This window comes from Helicoverpa armigera, chromosome 7, assembly GCF_030705265.1.
Source record: "Helicoverpa armigera isolate CAAS_96S chromosome 7, ASM3070526v1, whole genome shotgun sequence".
NCBI classification, from domain to species: Eukaryota; Metazoa; Arthropoda; class Insecta; order Lepidoptera; family Noctuidae; genus Helicoverpa; species Helicoverpa armigera.
Genome location: NC_087126.1, coordinates 3,043,355 through 3,064,005, shown reverse-complemented (window position 1 = coordinate 3,064,005; position 20,651 = coordinate 3,043,355). Strand labels below are relative to the sequence as shown.

At 34.9% G+C, this 20,651-nt stretch overlaps 3 protein-coding genes across 7 annotated transcripts in view; 1 reads left to right on the top strand and 2 right to left on the bottom strand.

Moving 5' to 3' along the window:
* The window catches only part of LOC110378459 (5'-3' exonuclease PLD3), a 570,622-nt gene that overhangs the window by 498,634 nt on the left and 51,337 nt on the right, over positions 1 to 20,651 (bottom strand). For 4 of the 5 annotated variants that reach the window (XM_049847593.2, XM_049847596.2, XM_049847595.2 and 1 more), the window contains exon 11: positions 18,853 to 20,451. In XM_049847593.2, the coding sequence (XP_049703550.2) occupies positions 20,173 to 20,451 (279 nt within the window). In that variant the 3' untranslated portion in view covers positions 18,853 to 20,172. Of the gene's footprint in view, positions 1 to 18,852; positions 20,452 to 20,651 lie in introns of those variants that run through there. The other variant, XR_010276652.1, reaches the window with a different exon arrangement.
* On the top strand, positions 610 to 18,061 carry LOC110378461 (structural maintenance of chromosomes protein 3). The gene is made up of 23 exons (XM_064035546.1): positions 610 to 759; positions 883 to 997; positions 1,167 to 1,306; positions 3,429 to 3,587; positions 3,855 to 3,980; positions 4,243 to 4,410; positions 4,675 to 4,766; positions 5,140 to 5,293; positions 5,724 to 5,953; positions 7,140 to 7,349; positions 7,715 to 7,814; positions 8,192 to 8,338; positions 8,770 to 8,928; positions 9,247 to 9,405; positions 9,868 to 10,079; positions 10,389 to 10,551; positions 10,890 to 11,053; positions 11,416 to 11,623; positions 11,969 to 12,145; positions 12,676 to 12,812; positions 15,655 to 15,835; positions 16,221 to 16,403; positions 16,783 to 18,061. Exons 1-23 carry the CDS (start codon positions 745 to 747, stop codon positions 16,993 to 16,995), a joined length of 3,612 nt encoding a protein of 1,203 aa, XP_063891616.1. The 5' UTR covers positions 610 to 744; the 3' UTR covers positions 16,996 to 18,061.
* On the bottom strand, positions 12,823 to 15,176 carry LOC126056072 (lipase 3). The gene has a single exon (XM_049847613.2). It carries the CDS (start codon positions 14,496 to 14,498, stop codon positions 13,200 to 13,202), a length of 1,299 nt encoding a protein of 432 aa, XP_049703570.2. The 5' UTR covers positions 14,499 to 15,176; the 3' UTR covers positions 12,823 to 13,199.

Genomic DNA, 20,651 nt, shown 5'->3' with positions numbered 1-20,651 from the left:
GACGGAACACGACGGCTTTTAGTCAGTAAGAGTCTGACACTCCCTCACCGCTGCTAACCCACAGCGGGAGGGTCATTGATGATTTTACGTCGTAAAAAGATATGCATAAAGCTTGTTAGAATGTATGTGCAAATGAGTCTATTTACTGAAAACAAATCATGTTGTGCTTATTGTGTAATGGTGCAGTTACTTACATCAAACAAATTCGATTGTTAAATAAAGGCAAACCACCAAGCGACCAATTAAAGTATACCTACGTCTGTTAAGTATAAAGTTTTGTTGTTTTTTCAGCGTTTATAAAGTTTTTTGCTGAACCCGTAGTCTAATCCGTAACTTCTATTATCAAACCATTATTTACATACCTATTTTCACCTAAAACCTGAAACTGAAATTGCATCAGCATCCTTTGTTTGTACATAGTATGTCCGCTATTGTCTAGTGAACATGGGACAATAAGAGAAAAAAATAGAAGTAATACAAGACAGATTTTTGTTGTGTTTCATGTTTTTTTTTATAAAAACATTCATTTAAGTATTAAAATAAATCAAAGTTTTAAATCATGAAGTATATCTAGCGTCTGCGTATCCGATTGCCGAACATCAGCATAATCTGTGGCCCATTTATTTATTGTCTACATATTATAACAATCTGTGGTCAATTTTGGCATTTCGAAATGGCGGTCAACGTTACAGTGAGATCACTGTAAACAATAATTAAAGTTTTGAAGTCTAAAGAACTGCAACAATGCATATTAAACAGGTAAAAGATGATCTTCTAAGTTCCCTTCTATGAATGAAATGGTTACCAGAGTCGTTCACTCCCCAGTTTATTTAGAAATTGATGACATACAAGTGACGCTATTGTATGTGCGTCTGTTTACAGGTGATAATCCAGGGTTTCAAGAGTTACCGCGAACAAATTGTCGTCGAGCCGTTCGACAAACGACACAATGTTGTCGTCGGACGTAATGGATCTGGGAAAAGTAACTTTTTCCATGGTTGGTATCTACTTCTAACATTGCTAATTTTCTACTAGTTGAGGGGAATTTATGTTGCAGTAAGTAGGTTGATTGTTGTCAAAAGTACTATAAGAACACTATAACCATATACACTAGATAACATATGAGTATTGTGTATGTATTTGAGATCAATTCATTATCCTTTCAGCCATACAATTTGTGCTAAGTGATGAGTTCTCTCATCTGCGCCCAGAGCAGCGTCTGGCCCTGCTACACGAAGGTACCGGCCCGAGGGTCATTTCTGCCTTCGTTGAGATCATCTTTGACAATTCTGACAATAGGATCCCTGTAAGTAACATTGTATCTGTGTACTCCATTTGAGTATGCATTTAAGATAAACAATTATCAATTTCTTAACTAATTGTATAAAATAGTTTAAAGTAGGTTGCAGTTTAATCGTTAAATATGTATTTGTGATAAAACTTTTGTAAATTTTTTGTTCTGTATAAAAAATACAGCCATTGCAACATGCAACTTTACAGAATAATAACATGATGACTTATTTACCACACAGGAATCACCAAAACACCAAAATAGTTGTGTAATTTTTTGTATTTGAGAAAAAACATTTCAAACTGTAGTTACTGCGCTCTATCTATCTTTGCAAATTTATAAATTATGCACCTATTTACAATGCTACTTGTGTTAACACATTTCTCATTTAATCTAGCTAAAACAGGTTCTTAAGTTCAACATGTTAAATAGTAATGAAAAGAACAGGAATTAAAATCAATAAATTAATTAAATAGAACAACTTTCTAATGTCTGATAAAAATATATTTTAAACATTGGATTAAGTATTTCTATGTATTTTCTTTTCAAGTACTAGTAAATAAAATAATCTGCATAGGAAATACTTAAGAGCGCTATTACAAAATCGAATTGCTCAGTTGTAGGTAAATTAGACGATAGCCGGCAGCACTTGCGCATGTGTGCGTCTAGTGAAATACGCAACGCACACCTGCGGACCGCCACGCGGCACAAACAAACTTGAGACTTTGCCACTTTTTTCCGAAATAATTTATTGTTTTTATAGTTTATGAAATATTAATTGTACCGATGAATTTTATAACCTAGAATAGCTCGATTGAGTTACAATAAACAAGTAATCGTTTACAATTTTTAAATTATTTAATCGACAACCAAACTTTTCACCATGTTTATCAATTATAAGTAATTGATTTATAAAAAAACTAAAATCTATAATTCGTCTTCCATGTATTGTATCTTCATTTTCCTGCAACAATGAAAACTAGGAATGTAGATAGTTTATTAAAACAAATATGTCACGTATACCTTTTGGGTGACAAAAATACTTACCATATTATTTGTACTGGTATTCAATTGAGTCTGATAGTCTGAATTAAATATGCTTTCATTATCCTGCAAGAATCAAAGAAGTCCAATTACATTATTATGCAACAGCGAAACTAACGACGATGACATTTACGTACATATTTCTTTATAACCAACATCAAAAAGAGAACCCAATCTATAACATTTTCGAATTAGAATATCATGGCCTAATACTTATGTATATTACATTTCAATCAGATCATTATAACTAATAAATAAAATAAAACTCACTAGTATCAAAACGTGTTAGATGCGTAGGTTGCGCTATATTTTCGAACTCCGGCGAGTTTACGCGGCGCAACAGCGAGCGATACGTCCCTCCTCGGTAAGCGCCTGGCGCTGACTAAAGTTGAACACCGCGCGTCACAAGATTTATATTGATTTTGCATTGCAAACAAAAATTATTTTAAAATATTGTTTTACTTTTAAATAGACCAATTTTTTTTTTCAAGCTTTATAACAATACCACCTTAATTATTAAATGTTTTTTATTTGAATTTGGATTATACTTTCATAGATAAAAAATATAGTTTCGTACGGAAAATTGTCAGTAACTCTCAGTTTTATAGAATTATTTTTGGTGTAATACTGTATGAATTGTAATAAATTGATTTAAGCACTTCCAAGTACAAGATATAGTTGTATCTTGAACATTTTTATAAATGGTTAAATTGCTATATCCTCGGAGTACCGAAGCATCAAAAGATACCCAAAAGCAACATTTTATGAAACATCCTTTGCAGAGACAAAGATTTTACTGATGTACGTGGACAAATTAAAATATTTATTTAATACACTTTCAAGATAAATGATCAAACTTTCTGAATCTTATTTTTGTTTTTTTATTGTGACTATATCCAAAGCATCAAAACTCGTATAAAACGTTTAAATTCGCGAAAATTTGTGATAGCCCTCTTAAGTGTGACTTTGTGTGAATGTTTTGTAAAAAAAACTAATATTTTTTATTATATATCAGTATTACCAATTAGAGTTTTGCTCTATTTTTTTAACCTATTGTTGGTCAATGTATAAAATACAAGTCTTCTTTATTCAGATTGAAAAAGATGAGATATTCCTTCGCCGAGTCATTGGATCGAAGAAGGATCAATTCTTCTTGAACAAGAAAGTGGTGCCTCGTTCCGAGGTGCTCAATCTACTTGAGAGTGCTGGACTTTCCAACTCCAATCCTTACTACATTGTGAAACAGGGAAAGGTAAGAAATCTCTTTATACTTAATGCTTGTTACACAATCATGGTTTAATGGCAAAACTGATGGACATACTGAGAGATTGAATTTTGACTTAATTTTGATGCAACATAGAAGCAAAAAATGGATAGATCAATTATAAAAATTCGCTGCATTAGGCCACTTTTTATATTGGAGCTACTTTTCATGATGTTAGTAAACTATGGTTAATTCGTAACCTCTTTGTCTTTACCAATGTTTGTATACATACAAGAGCCTATATTATTATTTCAGATCAACCAAATGGCCATAGCGCCCGATTCCCATAGACTGAAGCTCTTGAGAGAAGTAGCTGGTACCAGGGTCTACGATGAGCGCAGGGAGGAGTCTGTCACCATTCTTAAAGAGACTGTTGGAAAGGTAACTATTAATTCAGTATTATGGTGCAGTTTCGCTGCTTAAAAGTGGTCTATAGATTTTTTGTTGAGTTTTAACTTGGTTTTAAAATGCATAAAATAACTTTAATTTTAGAGACTAAACATCTGTATTATCAAGCTGTAGAGTTTATTGGCTTACTCAGGAACAACTGAATATAAAAAAAATTACTTATAATAATAGAAAGCTATAGCATGATAGACGGCTAAAAGATTATTTTTTAACAACATGTTGTATTAAATATCAGGTGGAGAAAATCAACGAATTCCTACAAACCATTGAGGAGCGTTTGAAGACTTTGGAGGAAGAGAAGGAAGAATTGAAAGAGTATCAGAAATGGGACAGAGCTCGACGTGTGTTGGAGTTCATTATACATGACACTGAACATAGGGAGAATAAGAGGAAGTTGGAGGAGGTAAGATCAAAAGAGATAGTTATATGTATTAGAAATAATATGAAATAGGTTTCTTATTTCAATCGTGTTTTTCCCATGGTTTAAAATAAAAGAAATATTTGCCTACTTTTTTAATATTTTTTTGTTTTGAACAAATTGCTTTCAAAGAAGAATTTTTGTGTACTTTTTGGAACTTCTTAGTTTAGAAAAAGTCGGTTTTGTCTATCAACTACATTTCTAGTATGTACCGAATATTTAATTATCATCTCCTTTGTTATTGTTTAGCTGGAAAAAATGCGTTCCAACAGTGGCAAGGAACAACAGCATTATGCTGACATGGTCAGAGAGGCACAGGAGCATGTCAGAGAAGCTAACAGGTATAATAGTTGTTCTTTAATCAAATGTCTGTAAAACCACTATATTTTTCTAAAACAATTGAAAAGTCCGCTCATGTGTCCGTAGTCCGTATACCACCCGCTGATACCTAAAATTGGTTTTAGCGCAACGACTCGCGCAATGTTTCTTTACCACAAAAAGTTTGGCAAAAACTATACTTACATACCCCTAATTACGGTTTTTTCTATATGTTTCTTTAGAAACTTGTATGTATTTAAAATACTAAAAGAATTAATACATTATATGAATTTATTATATTGCTCCTTTCACTGGTACTCAGCTACACCCGATTAGCTGACCCCAACATTGTTGAGCAAAGGCTAGGGAGATAATGATGATACTTTTTAACTTTAGGAAGCTAAAAGAAGCTCGCAAAGACGTGGCAGCTGCCCGTGAAGAGAAAGACATTCTATCTACTGAACAACAACAACTGCTCAGAGAGAAGACCAAGCTTGAGCTCGGTATTAAGGACTTGTCTGATGATGTTGATGGTGATAATAAGTCTAAGGTGAGCGAATATAATGGTATTTACCCATAATGTGAGGAAACGGGACTAACGGCTATATACTGAAACATCACTTAATTTTAAGAACTGCTCCAAAATGTCTTCAAACTCACTCTGTCAGTGTCAAACTGGTTAAAATTGCTGAAATAAAAAGACTTTAAGTTAAGTAACATTTTAATATTTTGGGTGGGTAAATAATGCTTAGTGACTGTATTGTATGTACTCTATTCACAAGGCAAAATGCAATTCAACTTTTGAATTTAGTGTCTGGCCCAAAAAGTAGAAAAGAAAATCTGAGTAACCTATGTGATCTGCAAACACGTTATTTACGAATTTAACACAACCTACGTTTTGTTAATACCTTACACGGTTTACCCTAAAATTACTCTGTTCTCTCACACAAAGCACCAAACATACCTAATTACAATTCCAGGAACGAGCAGAAGGCGAACTCGAACGTCTTCGCCAACAAATAGCTGAAAAGGAACGTGAACTGGAAGAGCTGAAGCCTAAATACGAAGAGATGAAGTCGCGTGAGGAGGAGTGTACTCGCGCGTTAGCTCTCAACCAGCAGAAGCGACAGGAGCTGTACGCTAAGCAGGGACGAGGGACACAGTTTACTTCCAAACAGGACAGGGACAGATGGATTGAGAAGGAACTTAAGTAAGTGTTAAATTAATATTTTGTCATTGTAACCGATTTTTAAAATAGGAGGCTTATACTGAATGAATTAAATTGTCATCATCAATTTAATTGACTATTTGTCAAAGACAAACATTCTAGGCATCGTAAACCTTGATATTAGGGGTTAAAGTATGAAATTGCCGTTTTATTCTAGTAGGTTTTTGAATTGCCATAGAGTCTTCATGGTTTGAGGTTTTCGAATGAAACTTTTTTCACGTGGTTTCTGTGATGTTCTTCTTTTAAAAAATGTGAAACATTTGATTATCGATGTTCAATTGTTTTTGTTATTCAACTTAAACAAGAAAGATGGACACTGCGAAAATTTGAGTACTTTTTGAATATGAGTTCCGACGCGGAAGTAAACGGCAGAAACAGCCCGCAATATCAATGCTGCATTTGAAGAGGTGTCTGCTAATGAACGCACCGTGCGATTTTGGATTAAACGCTTTCGTGGTGGAAACTTCGACTTGAAGAACGAGCCATGAAAAAGACCGCCTGACAGGTGATTAACGAGAAATTAAGAGAGACGGCGAACGCCGATCCTAGTCAAACTACCCAGATACCCAGCCGAAGACGAATAATGTTGAAAAAATTAGCAGTAAAACAGCCACGACTCATGAATCGACCTTCACCGTTATTGCTCCATGACAACGCGAGGCCTCATACAGCAAAAGAAACCGTTTTAACTCTTCAGGAACTGCAGTTGGAAACTATTCGTCTTCCTCCATATTCGCCAGACCTTGCTCTAACGGACGACCATTTTTTTTTGTGATTTGGACAATTATCTGCGTCACAAGAAGTTTCTTCCCAGGAGGCAGATCAAAATTCTTTCACACAGTTTGTGCAGTCTAGATCCTCAGAGTTCTATCGTAACGGCATAAATGACCTTCTTATTAGATGGCCGCAATGTATAGATAATAATGGCAACTATTTTGATTAAATAAGTTTGTTAAAAATTAAAAAAAAATACAATTTAGATTTTCAGTACAAATCGGCAATTTCATACTTTAACCCCTATTATTAGATTGGCTTCATATTTGATCCCATTTTGTCATATTAATTTTTTTGATAAATAAACGCAGAACTACTTTCGCTGTCGCTTTTAGAACAACCAAATGGCGAAAACTTAAAAACTTTATTTTAAGCATTTTACTGTATTTTTCAGATCACTAAGCAAACAAATAAAAGACAAAAAGGACCATGAAACCAAACTCCGGGACGACTTGCGACGCGACGCTACCAAGTTGACAGAACTAGAGAAGAGAATAGAAGAGACTACAAAAGAGATGGAGAGGCAGAGAGTCGCCATTGACGAACATAACAAACAATACTATGAGTGTAAGAAGAGGAAGGACCAGGAACAGAGTGCTAGGAAGTATGTATTGTTTATTTGTTTTTTTTTTTTATCATGGTTGTATGGGAATTACTTCCCACGGTTGAATAAAAAGTAGTTTGTCACAATGTTCAAAGGAATTATTATTTTGAAAAATATGATTTTTTTGCACGTTTACTTGCGGATTTCTATATAATCTATTTTTCAGTTGATTTTCTGAGATGAGCAAGTTATATCAAATTCTATCTCTAGTAAGAAAATCGATAGATATACAGTTTATATAAATCAAAAATTGCAGATTTCTCTTTCTCACTAGGTTCACATTTTGTTATTTTTTGGTAAACTCAGCTGCATGCAAAAAGTTACATTAACAAACAATTTTACTAAAATTAAATTAATATTTTTAGTGAATTATGGCGTAAGGAAACTACCCTCACGCAGAATCTGTCGTCTCTCAAAGAAGACTTGGCAAAGGCTGATCAGGCACTGCGCTCTATGGCGGGAAAGGTAAACGTTGTTTCATTATTTACCAATTTAACGATCTTCCGAAACTCATTAAACACACTTCGTATTCCATTCAAACGAATTAATATCCAAATCTTTGTTTCTATGTTTCCGTACCCATAATATACGGGAACCTATTACTATGACTTCGCTGTCCGCCTTTCACTAGGTTGTATTTCATGAATCGTGATGGCTTAAACTAGGCTAGATGTATTTCCGCTATAACATTGAAAATTAGAATAAGATAAATGTTTTGGGGCCTCCCATACAACAAACAATAGAATGAATCCGTTTTTCTGGTAGTTCAACCCGCACATGACCTGTTTTTCAAAATCGTGCATTGTTAAATATAATAACTACAAGTATTTTTCCTTTTACAGCCCATCTTAAACGGGCGAGACAGTGTACGCAAAGTCTTAGAGACATTCCAGGAGCGAGGCGGCGAGTGGGCCAAGATCGCCACGCAGTACTACGGACCCGTCATTGAGAACTTCACCTGTGACAAGACTATTTATACTGCTGTTGAGGTATACTATTTTTTTAAAATATAACACCATTTTGCACGATACTTTATCATATTGTAAATGCGAAAGGAACCCTACATCAAACAAGTTTTGTGGCGTTCCTTGGGGAAGGCTTACGTTCAGCAGTGGTAGGCAATTGGCTGATATGATGATGATCAAATAGACTTAGAATCCTAAGAAGGAACTTAATATGTAGTAGTTCCTTCGGGACAATTGATATATGTATAAGATGTATTACTGCTAATTGTTTTAGCCTGAAAGACTAAGGTCCAATTCGCGGACAGCATAAACTTTTTACTTTAAATCTTGAATTATCACTGTAAACAGTTGTTATGAGAAAACTGACGTTGGTTGCCGATGAACTTGGGCCTTACAAACTTTCGCATTTGTAATGTTAGTAGTGTAAGTATAATTGTAATTTTTTCTCATTTCAGGTAACAGCCGGTAACAGATTATTCCACCACATCGTAGAATCAGACACAGTGGGTACAAAGATTCTGAAGGAGATGAACCGACAGAGCCTGCCGGGAGAGGTCACCTTCATGCCGCTCAACCGACTGCAAGTTAGAGATATGGTCTATCCTAATGATAATGTGAGTAGTCAACTATTCTTTAATATTTTTGGACAATTTCATTGATATTGAAGACATATTTTAAAATATTTTCTTGGAGAGCTTATGTCATATTTTCTTAGTAAACAGCATTATTTCCTTAGAAATTGACAATGTATGATTCACTTATATTAATTTAAAATGGGCCTTTTTAAAATTGTTTCCTATGAATTGTTTTTTAAGAAAAATTGCGGTTATGCGGCCTTACTTGAGTCTAGGTTTTAGGAATAATATTATTCCTATCCTCTATCCTAACATGTTTTTTTGCTTTTGCACACTTTTTTCTATTATATATTTCAGAACGCTATAGCCATGGTACAAAAGCTGAAATACGACGCTAAATACGCGAAAGCAATGAAGTATATCTTCGGCAAGACTCTCATCTGCAGGAACTTGGAGTGTGCCACAGAGCTCGGCAAGCAGTTCCATCTGGATTGCGTTACTTTGGAGGGAGATCAGGTAAGATCATCATCTACCCAGCCTTTTCCCAACTATGTCTGAATCGGCTTGCAATCTAACCTGGTACAGCTGAGTACTCTGAGACTGAGGTCCTGGTACATAAAAGGCTCAAGAAGGAACATAATATTTTTTTATTGAAAACATTATCACAGTTAATGGGTTAGTTGATTACATTTAAAAAAGTCTTAATGTTAACAATCTTCAGGATAAACTTAATCATAAAATTTTGCTAAACAGTTATATTCTTAATCTAATATATGGCCCTACGTGGTGGGTTATAGTGAGTCAGTCTGACATTCCCTCACGCTGCACCCACAGCGGGAAGAGTTGTTTGATGATTAGGCTTGCCAGCTAGTCCAAGTCATAGAAATTTATGACTATGAAATATATATTATAAAATAATGCCTTATTATATATAATTTATGAATAAGGCATTATTTTTAACTTTAATTTTGTTCTCAGGTATCATCAAAAGGCTCTCTTACCGGTGGTTATTTCAACCAGTCGCGTTCTCGTCTGGAGATGCAGAAGACGCGGTCCGAGCTGATGGAACAAATCACAACACTTGAGCAAGAGTTGAGCACACTCAGACAGGAGCTCAATAAGACGGAAACTAGTATTAACTCTATTGTGTCGGAGATGCAGAGGACTGAGACTAAGCAGGGGAAGGCTAAGTAAGTATGGAAAAGAAAATAAAAACAGTTCAAAATCAGAAAAATAAGCTTTTAACATTCACAACTGAAAAATCATGCAAAAAATTTGTCTCGAAGTCCGAATGCAAGGATTAAATCACAGAACTTCTTTTATTGCAAACATTCTGTTAGAATACGTTTATAGACGTCTTATTATGCAATTATGCATGTAAAGTTATCCTATTTTTTTCTGTTTCCTTTAACTGTTATGAAATAAAAAGATTATATTTTCCTAACCTCCTATTTATCCAATTTCTCCTAATTATTCAATAAAAAATCCTATTTCGTCAGGGATATATTCGACAAAGTGAAAGCCGATATCCGTCTAATGAAAGAAGAGCTGGCTTCTATCGAGCGTTTCCGCGGCCCCAAGGAGCGGTCGCTGGCGCAGTGCCGCTCCAGCCTCGAGGCCATGCAGGCCACCAAGGAGGGGCTGGAGTCTGAGTTACATCAGGTAAATATTGGTAAAAAGCTATTCAAAACCAGCTGTTGTCCCGCGGTTTCACCCGTGTAGATACAAATGTTATATTATTACTTGTGTTAATTGGTATATCAATAGCATTTATTAAAAATTATTTCGCATATAAAATACTAGCTGTTTCCCACGTTTTCATCCGCGTCCGGGATAACTTATTCCGTACCCAAATAAAATATTACATACTTATATCTCGAATTTTCCAAATCGACATATTTTTCTCGAATAAACCTTCACTAACCCTCATTCGTTCATCATTGTTAAATTAGTGTGCCTACAAAAATTAATTTAGACTTAAAATATTCCCTACTCAACAGGAACTAATGGAGCAACTATCGACAGCCGACCAAGGCAAGGTGGACGAGCTGAACGACGCCATCCGTCGCCTCACGCAGGAGAACAAGGAAGCATTCAGCGCTAGGATGAATCTAGAAGCCACAAAGAACAAGCTGGAAAATCTGCTCACCAACAACTTGATTCGGTAAGTGCATCTCTCATCTTTTCTTTTCCCAACTTTGTTCGGGTACGCTTCCAGTCTATCTGCATGCAGCTTAGTACCAGTGTGGCACATTTAGCGACTGCCCATCTGATCTCGTCAATCCAGTTACTCGGGCAAACCGACAACCTAACATGTAACGACTGCCAATGATGTTCAAAAGACAGCAGGGACTCACCAATTAATCGTGCCTTCCGAAATACGGAGACAAATAATACATAGGAAAATCGATCCCTGCTGTTTTCTTGAAAACACAGCCATATAATTTTCAAAAACACAAGATGATTCATAAGGAAAATTTATTCATAAAAGTTGTACTACTATTTTTTACATTTTGCTGTTCTCAGTCGTAAAGATGAGTTGGTACAAGCTCTACAAGAGATCTCGGTGGAAGATCGCAAGCGTCGTCTCGCGAACAGCAAGGCGGATCTCGCAGCTACCGAGAAGAGAATCAAGCAGATTAACAAGGAGTTGGAAGAAGTCGAGAGGAAAGTACAGGCCGCTGTCAAGAATGAGAAGGCCTTGAAATTGGAGCTTGATAAGTGGCGGAATAAGGTTAGTTTGTATTTTTTTTGTGATTTCTTTGTAATGTTTGACCTCATAGTCAGGCAATGCTGATGGAAGAAAGAATTTTTATCTTATTGAAATACCTAGTTAGTACTAACACAATTTTCTAACCAAGAAAAAATGTGTATAACTTAGGTTTGCATACTGCACTAATTTAGCTGGTTATTTACTAGGTTCATATTACTATTACTTATATAGCTCATAAATGGACTCCAGATTGTTATTGTATTTTTTTCTTATAAAGCTCAATTTCCCAAAAATAGTAAACCTGAGTTCGTACATGTAAAATTCAGTCCTAAAAGCAAAAATTAAAAATAAATCTTAATAAAACAGGAAAAAGAAGCACAAGACAAAATGGAGGAAGACGCCAAAGGCTTAGAGAAAATGGCGTCCAAAGAGGTATTACTGCAGGAGAAAATACAGGAATCTCTCGACAAGATCGCCGCGCTCGGGACTCTGCCCAACGCGCCCGAGCTGCATGCCAAGTATCAGAAGATGTCGCTCAAACAGGTAACAGATAACATTAGAATATTAAGCCCAAGTACACTGACAACATAAATATCCATTCTTCTGCTTAATTCCGCCGTACTACAAAAACTTAAACATCTGTTGAACACATTTCTAAAAAAGTGTGGCTGCAAAACGGACCCTACTTCAACGTCATAATCTGTAATTTTTTAGACAGGTGTTCAACAGACGTTTAAAAGTGTTTGTGGGACGACGGATTATGTTTGGGTGAATTTTAGCCTTAATCTTCAGCTTTCAGTCTTAATAACAGGCAGCTGATTACCAGTTTTTATATGCAATGATGACTGCACATTATCCTCAACCCAGTTGCCTTGGCAACACGATACCATTTGGTAAGACTGGTTGTCAGACTTTCTGGGTTCTGACTATCCAATTGCAAGGCTTGAAGAAATTTTTATTACATAGAGGCTCAACAATCCCCTTACCAAACGCGCTAAGCACTGTTTATTCATTGATCCCTGTATTCCTATATTTATGCCAGAAGGTCCTTACACAATTATTATTCTTTGCAGTTGTTCAAAGAGCTCGAGAAAGCTAACCAACATCTGAAGAAATATAACCACGTGAACAAGAAAGCCTTGGATCAATTCATCAGCTTCTCTGAACAGAAGGAAAAACTATACAAGAGGAAAGAGGAACTTGATATTGGGTGAGTTTTATTTTATACGTTCTAGCCGTTTCGGGAAATACTTTCCGTATCAAAATGAAATATTTAACACTCACAAATAATGTACTTTCTTTTATTAAAATAATTTGTAAAATTGGCTCGGTACATGCGGAGATTATCCCCTTGAACTGTTACAAACTAACATACATCACCTCTTTATAAAATTAGTGTAGATGTTACAGTTATTTTTTATTTCTATTGAACATAAATAATTGAACATAAACAATATTTTCTCAAACTGTGAATATACAATCGGCATACGTTCCAATCAATTCATTAAAAAACTATTTAAAAAAGGCGTTCTACATTTAATATTCATTATAAATCTGATTCAAACAAACAGAACTTTACAAATATGTATAAATCATTTTACCTATATATTTTTTTGAATAATTTTTTTGGACCATATGGTGCCAAAACGCTGTTTGGAGTATTTTCCGTCCGACTTCCGATGGCTTTAACATAGAGAACGTTTTCGAACTTATCAATTAGTTCGATAATTTTTCTATAAATAATGTTAACTGCCTCTTCAGCGTAAAGATAGTCTAAATGTGTAAAATCGTTCAAGTAAATTTCCTCATCGACATTTGGCAGGTTGCTTTTAAGGATATCAACATCCTTCGGGTCCGATAACCAGTCTTTGCAACTGTAAAATAAAATTACAGGCACTGTTACTTTACTTAGATCGTAATCAGGCGGGGTTAATGACTCATATCTGCGTAAATTCTCTACGACATCGTAATCATATCGACAGAATCGCTCGGAGTGTACCAATTGTCCGTAATGTGAGAACTGACGTATCGATGAACCAGTAGGACTGTGCCCTAATATAACCGACAAAAACGTCTCATTTATCTTTGTCTCATATCCTGATAACGAGTACAAAACATTGTCACAATTCACTGGCATAATAGAGCAAACAATACCCGATATTTTGTTGAAGAAATCCGTCCCTGTCATAATAGTGTTAAAATCCGACAGTATTAACTCCAGCACATTTTGAGCGGGTGAAAAAAATCTCAATAAATGACTTTGAACGTGACCCATCCACGCTTCAGGAGCCAGTGAGAACATAAGTTTCATTTTACTATTGTATTCGGGCTTCATTGAACCCAATACATAGCCGACTGTTGTTCCTTGCGAATGTCCCACGTAGTATAAGCTATCTTGTTTTGTCCTATTGAGGATATAGTCGATCATTGCTGGCAGGTCGTACAAAGCGATTTCTTCCCATGAAAAGTCCCAAAACTCTGACTGCGTAGAGTTCATAGACGCGTGCGCTAGAGAGTATTTGTTTCCTCTCGCGTTGCCCATCCACACGTCGAAGCCTTGGTCTGCCAGCACATAGGCCAACGCCTTCTTAGGTCCCATTAGCATCCAGCAATCAGAACTTTCGACAATACCGTGCATTAGAAACACAACTGACCTTTCTTCTCTTTTCTGTCGGTTAAGTCTATGGAAATTTAAAATGTATCCATCTTGTGTCTGCACCGTATGTTCTTGGAGAGGGTATCTATATTTCTTCGCTAATTGAGATATGTTAAGTCTTGCATCTTCAGGAACGTATGTTTCTTGAGTTGCGCCGATTAGATCTTCCCAAAAGTTCCATAGCCCTCGATCATTGTTCGCAGAAACACTGCCAATCAGTACTAGTATATAAATGTACATACTATTATTTCTCTAGGAAATCGTCTGTGCGTGAAACAATGCGCGCTACGTTATATATATGTTGTTCTAAAAGCTATGTTGTTAAACTTCACCCCATTGTTAATAGCTATTAATCTTGACACAGATTTATTTAGATTTGTAGTTCGTGTCAGTTATCCACTTAACTCCTGGTATGCGTTCGAATACACTTCACGTAATTGTTTTATTTACGGGAAATGTAATAATGGTTTATTGTGATTTGCTGAAGCCCGGTTTCATATAGAGGTATTGAAAAATATTTGTACGTGTTTATTGATCTTTCTAGTGTTCGCACCTGTCAAAGTATTACACGTACTGATAAAATGAGTAATGCTTTAGTTTTTATTATCACTTGGTATTTATGTAGTTAATAATGTTTTTGACACATGAATTTTGTATGAATATCTATAAATGTGAACTGTTGAATGAACTGCACTGGTGTTATACGTATAATTACTTTGATGTGAATGATCGGGTTCTCATTGATGATTTTGATATCTGAGTAATGTTTCTGCTTGTAAGTCATAACAAAGCAGGTGTTAGATTCCGTTGGGAAAGTCGTTGTTACTTAACTCAAAGCATTATGAAATGTGTTACATATAGTTTTACTACGTTTCAGTTGCAATAATCTTTCTAGACAGTCTGTAGAATTTCTGTATGGGGCCGTTCAAATATTACGGAAGCAGATTTATTACAAGTATTTACCCCCCCATTCCCCTTGTCAGCAAAAGTAAACAAAGCTTTTACCCCCATGCTTTCGTAAACATTTTTCAATTAAAAATGAATTTTTTTATATTATAATTATAATGTTATAGTATCCGAACAAAACAATACACTGACAAGAAATTTTGACAAGTAAACAGCGCGCGGTAATTCCGCGAATCGATTCTAAAGCGAGTGCCTAAACGTATTCGTGTATATTTGCGGGAATCCCCGAAAAATTCGTGTAAAAAAGTAAATAACTATCGATGACGTAATCATCATCTGGACTCCCCTACCCCTCATGTCATCCAAAATAAGCAAAACAGAGACCCCCCCACCCCGCTATAGTGCTTACGTAATAATTGAACGGGCCCTATGATATTGCAACTTAAAATATTGTAAAACTATTTCGTTAATAAAATACTCTATTCAACAGAGGAGAGAAAATCCGAGAGCTCATCGAAACATTGGAGCACAGGAAGTTAGAAGCCATACAGTTTACATTCAAGCAAGTATGCAAGTACTTCACAGAGGTGTTCAAGAAACTGGTTCCTCAAGGCAGAGGCAGTCTCATCATGAGAGCGGCCAATGAGGACGGTCAAGAGGCTTCCACTGATGTAAGTGTACTATTTATGTCATTATTGTCAAATAACTTTGTTTCTCTGTAGTCCGCCATTTAATGCCTTGCGCATGCATTACGGTTTTTTTGATAATTTATTTTGATTACACTATTAGGTACCCATATTCGGATTACTTATAACACCAGAACTGTAGATCTAGTGGTGGAATAAATTTCGAAAAATCCGGATCTTCGTGAGCACCCACTTCTAAAAGGAATAAAGAACTTAAATGCATTGAGACTCCTAGCATTTATTTTTTTCTGTGATTTTGTGACATTCTCTAAAACAGGAAAAACTTTATCTTTTCCAAAAACTTTATGATAACCTGGTACTTAAATGACTGAAGTTAATCAAACTTTATACTTAATTTATTTTTTCCCAGCGTGTAAAAGCGGACCCATTCGCCGGCGTCGGTATAAAGGTATCGTTCACTGGCGGCGAGGGTGACATGAGGGAAATGAACCAGTTGTCCGGCGGACAGAAGTCGCTGGTCGCTTTAGCACTCATCTTCGCCATACAGAAGTGTGATCCTGCCCCATTCTACTTGTTCGATGAAATCGATCAGGTGAGTTGAAGTTAGGTTATATGCTAGCTTCATATATAGGGTTTTAATTGTGAATGCGTGTTTTTTATTGCCTTCAAAGGACCATTAAATGTTGCTATAGGTTTATAAGAACTTGTTGATAAAAGATGATAGCTTAGAAACCGTTTGAAAATAGTCACATATAATATAGAACTTATTTATTTGAAGTCGGTTTATGATATTCTTTCTCGCTTCATACCTCGCTAAATTAAATTTCTCTCTATCTCTACAAACCTTTCCTGTCTTCCTCAAAAAATAGAACTAAAGAAAAGAAGATAAATGTACAAATTTTATTCAAATCGTTTTCAATCATAAAAATTGTATTCCCCAAAAAATAATTCTAACACGTCAAATTCTACAGGCTTTAGACGCGCAACATCGTAAGGCGATAGCAAACATGATCCACGAGTTGTCCAGTTCAGCCCAGTTCATCACGACAACTTTCCGACCGGAGTTGTTGGAACACGCTCACAAGTTCTATGGAGTTAAGTTCCGGAACAAAGTGTCTCATGTCGAGTGTGTCACACAAGAGGAGGCGAGAGATTTCGTCGAAGACAGCGCTACACATGCTTAAATTTTATTTACTAGATATGTTGAATTCGGAAACGTTTCTGACCACAGAGTACAGACATGTTGGTAAATAAATGATGTCTTTTGTAAGTAATTTGCATTTCTAAAGACCGATTTTACAATTAACTTTTATCTGTCAAACAATAGAATATGTGACAGCTTTTGTATAGAAAATATGTCATACCGCTATATTTATTCTTCAGATAGAAGTTGAGTGATTATTGTAAATTCGGCCCCAAAAGTAGTTAATGAATCCGCGTTCCGTTTGCATACAAGAAGGAAAGCGCGATAAATTGTCACTAAAGTGCTCTTATTACGCCGTAGAAGGAAATGCCTGATTTTGTAAGAAATTATAAAAGAATTGATTTACCTTCATGTCTGTTTATTAATGCTACGTGCGCCACCTAACTGTTAAAATATTGCAATTACTCCACGATATTGTTACTTTCGAATTACGTGTTAAAATGTTACGTTTTTATGTTTAAAACGCAGGTGTTGTAGGGCGCAGGGGTAGTTGCATAACCAATAGATAATATTATTATTCTCACTTAGTGTGAATATATTGATTTGTCGTGTAAAACAGTTTTTTTGTCGCTGTCTGAATTCAAAAGCATGTACTGACAATATGATACTGTAAAATTCAATTGGATAGAAATTATAATGTTATATATTGGTGGTGTAAGTTTGACATTTTCAGTGCGCACCACTCGACATGATTTTTCTAGAATTGTATTCATTTATTTATTTAAAAATACAGACCTATTTACCGCGAAGAAATGTTACATAGTTACATACAATACTTTTTCAGCAACATTGGATTGTAAGGTTAGCGATATTTTATTGTAAATATTTTTGATGCAGTTTTTATTTCGATTATTTCCTAAATAAATTGACATGAGTGGTTATTTTAGTTTACATTGTTGACATTATTTTCTTCTACTAGATATAAGTAAAATAGTTAATACTATAAAAATTGATAGTAAACATTTTGCATTGACTCAGATTATATTTTTATAGTGCCTCAGCAATGACGTCAATGCAGTGGTTTCTGAATTGTAATGTTTTTTTTTCTAATAATAGTTATTTGTTATACAAGAGTGCAAAGTTGCTTTTTAACCGCGGGCTCAATTTTGATGACCGAGCAAGCGAAGGATTCTAAAATTGAAACACGAGCGTAGCGAGTGTTTCAATAATTAGAATCCTGAGCGATAGCGAGGGAATCAAAAGAGCACAAGGTGAAAAATCTTTGCACTCGAGTGCAACACGTAACTTTTCATCCCACCTCATCGAGGAAATTACTAAATGCAAGAAAACAAAATGGCGCGCACATATGAGTACCAAATTAAAAAGAAGTACCTATTAAAGTTCATTTATTTGAAAACTCAGTTTAAAAATGAAACGAGGTTAAAAATCTATGTAAAAACAATAATAAAAATTACTGAATGAATTGAATAATTATTTTAAGCAGTATTTTATTTGTTTAATATGTATTTGTTTGAAAAATCTTATCAAGATTGTCACAAATGGAGTATTGCACACGATGTTCTAAATTCAAATCACTTTGCCGCTCTAGAGGATAAAAACGGCTTTTGCGCTCAGATATCAAAGGGTAAAATTACTCTTTCCGAGATGGTGGGATGAAAAAATACTTTATTTCTCAACATTACTGAGTATTGTAAAATGGTAATGTTTCCAGTGTATTTACTGATGTTAAGAACATTCTATAGAAATATACGAAACCAGCCGTTTTCTTGCGGTTTTTCTCTAGCTCCTACCCGTAACAGGATAAATTGCCCAATCTTCTTTCAATGTAGGTCAACCAATAATTTTGTATTAGTGGTGAGAATGAAAGAAAAACAACTTAAAGTAATAACTTTTTATTTTTTAAACCCATCTTTAGTTATTCAGCATCGATCACGCGTTTTATCTTTGAACATAATATAATCTATTGCTTTATTAATACATATTAGTTTAAAGAGCCAATGGAAATAATATTAGATCCTTCATAAATGAAGTATCCAAGTCTGAATATATTTATTGACACAACATCGATAGCTGATTAAAATTTCAAAAATACAATCATAATTCGATTGAATATTTCAAATACATTATAAGTAGGATTAGCTACATAGAATTGATATGTATAATAGATCTATTGCAATCTACTTTACCTACTGAAGTATTTTTTCAACATAATCATTAGTCTTAAAAATATTTGGCGAAATATTTGATCTGTAACGCCGAGGGTAAGTACATTTTATTACATTTATTAGATTTTAAGGATTACACAATTTCAGGAAGGTTCGATTAATTGCATTAATTTTAAAGTCGATAGATAAAGATAGTTTACTCAAAGTACTTGTACACACGTTTAGTGCTTTCACAAAAGGATTTTAAAGCACGTTATTATAATCCTAATACGTCAAATATTTAAAAAGAGATGCTCTAGCATTTTTCGTAAGGTTTAAAATGAATCGCATTTAACAATGCTTTGCCGACTTGTTAATTTCGTACCTTTTACATTAAAATAGAATCACAGTGATTTCGTTTGCTTATTGTTACGAACGTTGCCAATTTTATATAGGTATATATTTATTAATTTTCATATACATTTGACTATTGAATCGTACACTTATTTACATGCGAATGTATGGATTACATAATACTATGCTACCCGCTTCTGAAATACATTTTCTTACGGTAATAGGTACAGTAAATGTAAATCTAAAAAGATATAAAAATCTACTTTGACATACACTCGAAGATTTCATATATTCGTCTCTCGAACTACGAAGGCACAGTCACACTATATCCAAATTTAATTTTATTAATACTTGAATATCTTACACCTAAGTTCAATTTTTTTTAATGTACTTATAAATTGGTACTGAGGACAAAATAATAATTACAACAAGCTGGTAAACAATCTAGAATTGTTTGAGATTTGGTTAAGATCAAGACACAAGAACCAAGTTCACATTTATTAAACAATTATTTTTAACAAAAAAAAAATCTTCATAAGTACGATTTTTTTTCGAGACCGGCTGAAGTCACGATACAAACCAAACTAAAAAAAATCTTAAGAACACTGTAAAGTACGTATACCTAACAAACATTAAAAAACGACACACTTTAACAAGGAAGGAAGATATTCTGACATAGTTAACTATAGCATCGTACGCTATAACCGTCTTAAGGGGACCGCGTAGGGAGAGTTCCAGTCTCTTTCGAAGACTTCTTGAAGATCTTTCCTTATGTCTCTGGTAAGATTCTGGAAGCTTCCATCATGAGTTTGGTCTTGGAATACAAAGGCTACGCCGGCGGTACTTATGAAGTAGTCTCCGGACCAGTTGGATGTGCCAATGTATGCAGTACGGTCTGTCACCATGTATTTGTTGTGGTTCACTCGCCCGAAAGGAATCTTGTCTTGTTCTGGTGTTGAGGGGACTACGAAGCGTTTCTGTAATAATAAAAACATAAGAAGTTCGAAAAATATATCTAATATTTATTTGCAATATGCAACTGTAGAATAAATCATTTTATGTATTTTCATGATGAAAGGTGGGTAGGAACATTTGGTTATATCTGCGCTTGCGCATCCTAATACAGAGAGAGGAAGTGAGTGTCTTACTGACTCAAACCCATGATATTCCTTCTTGA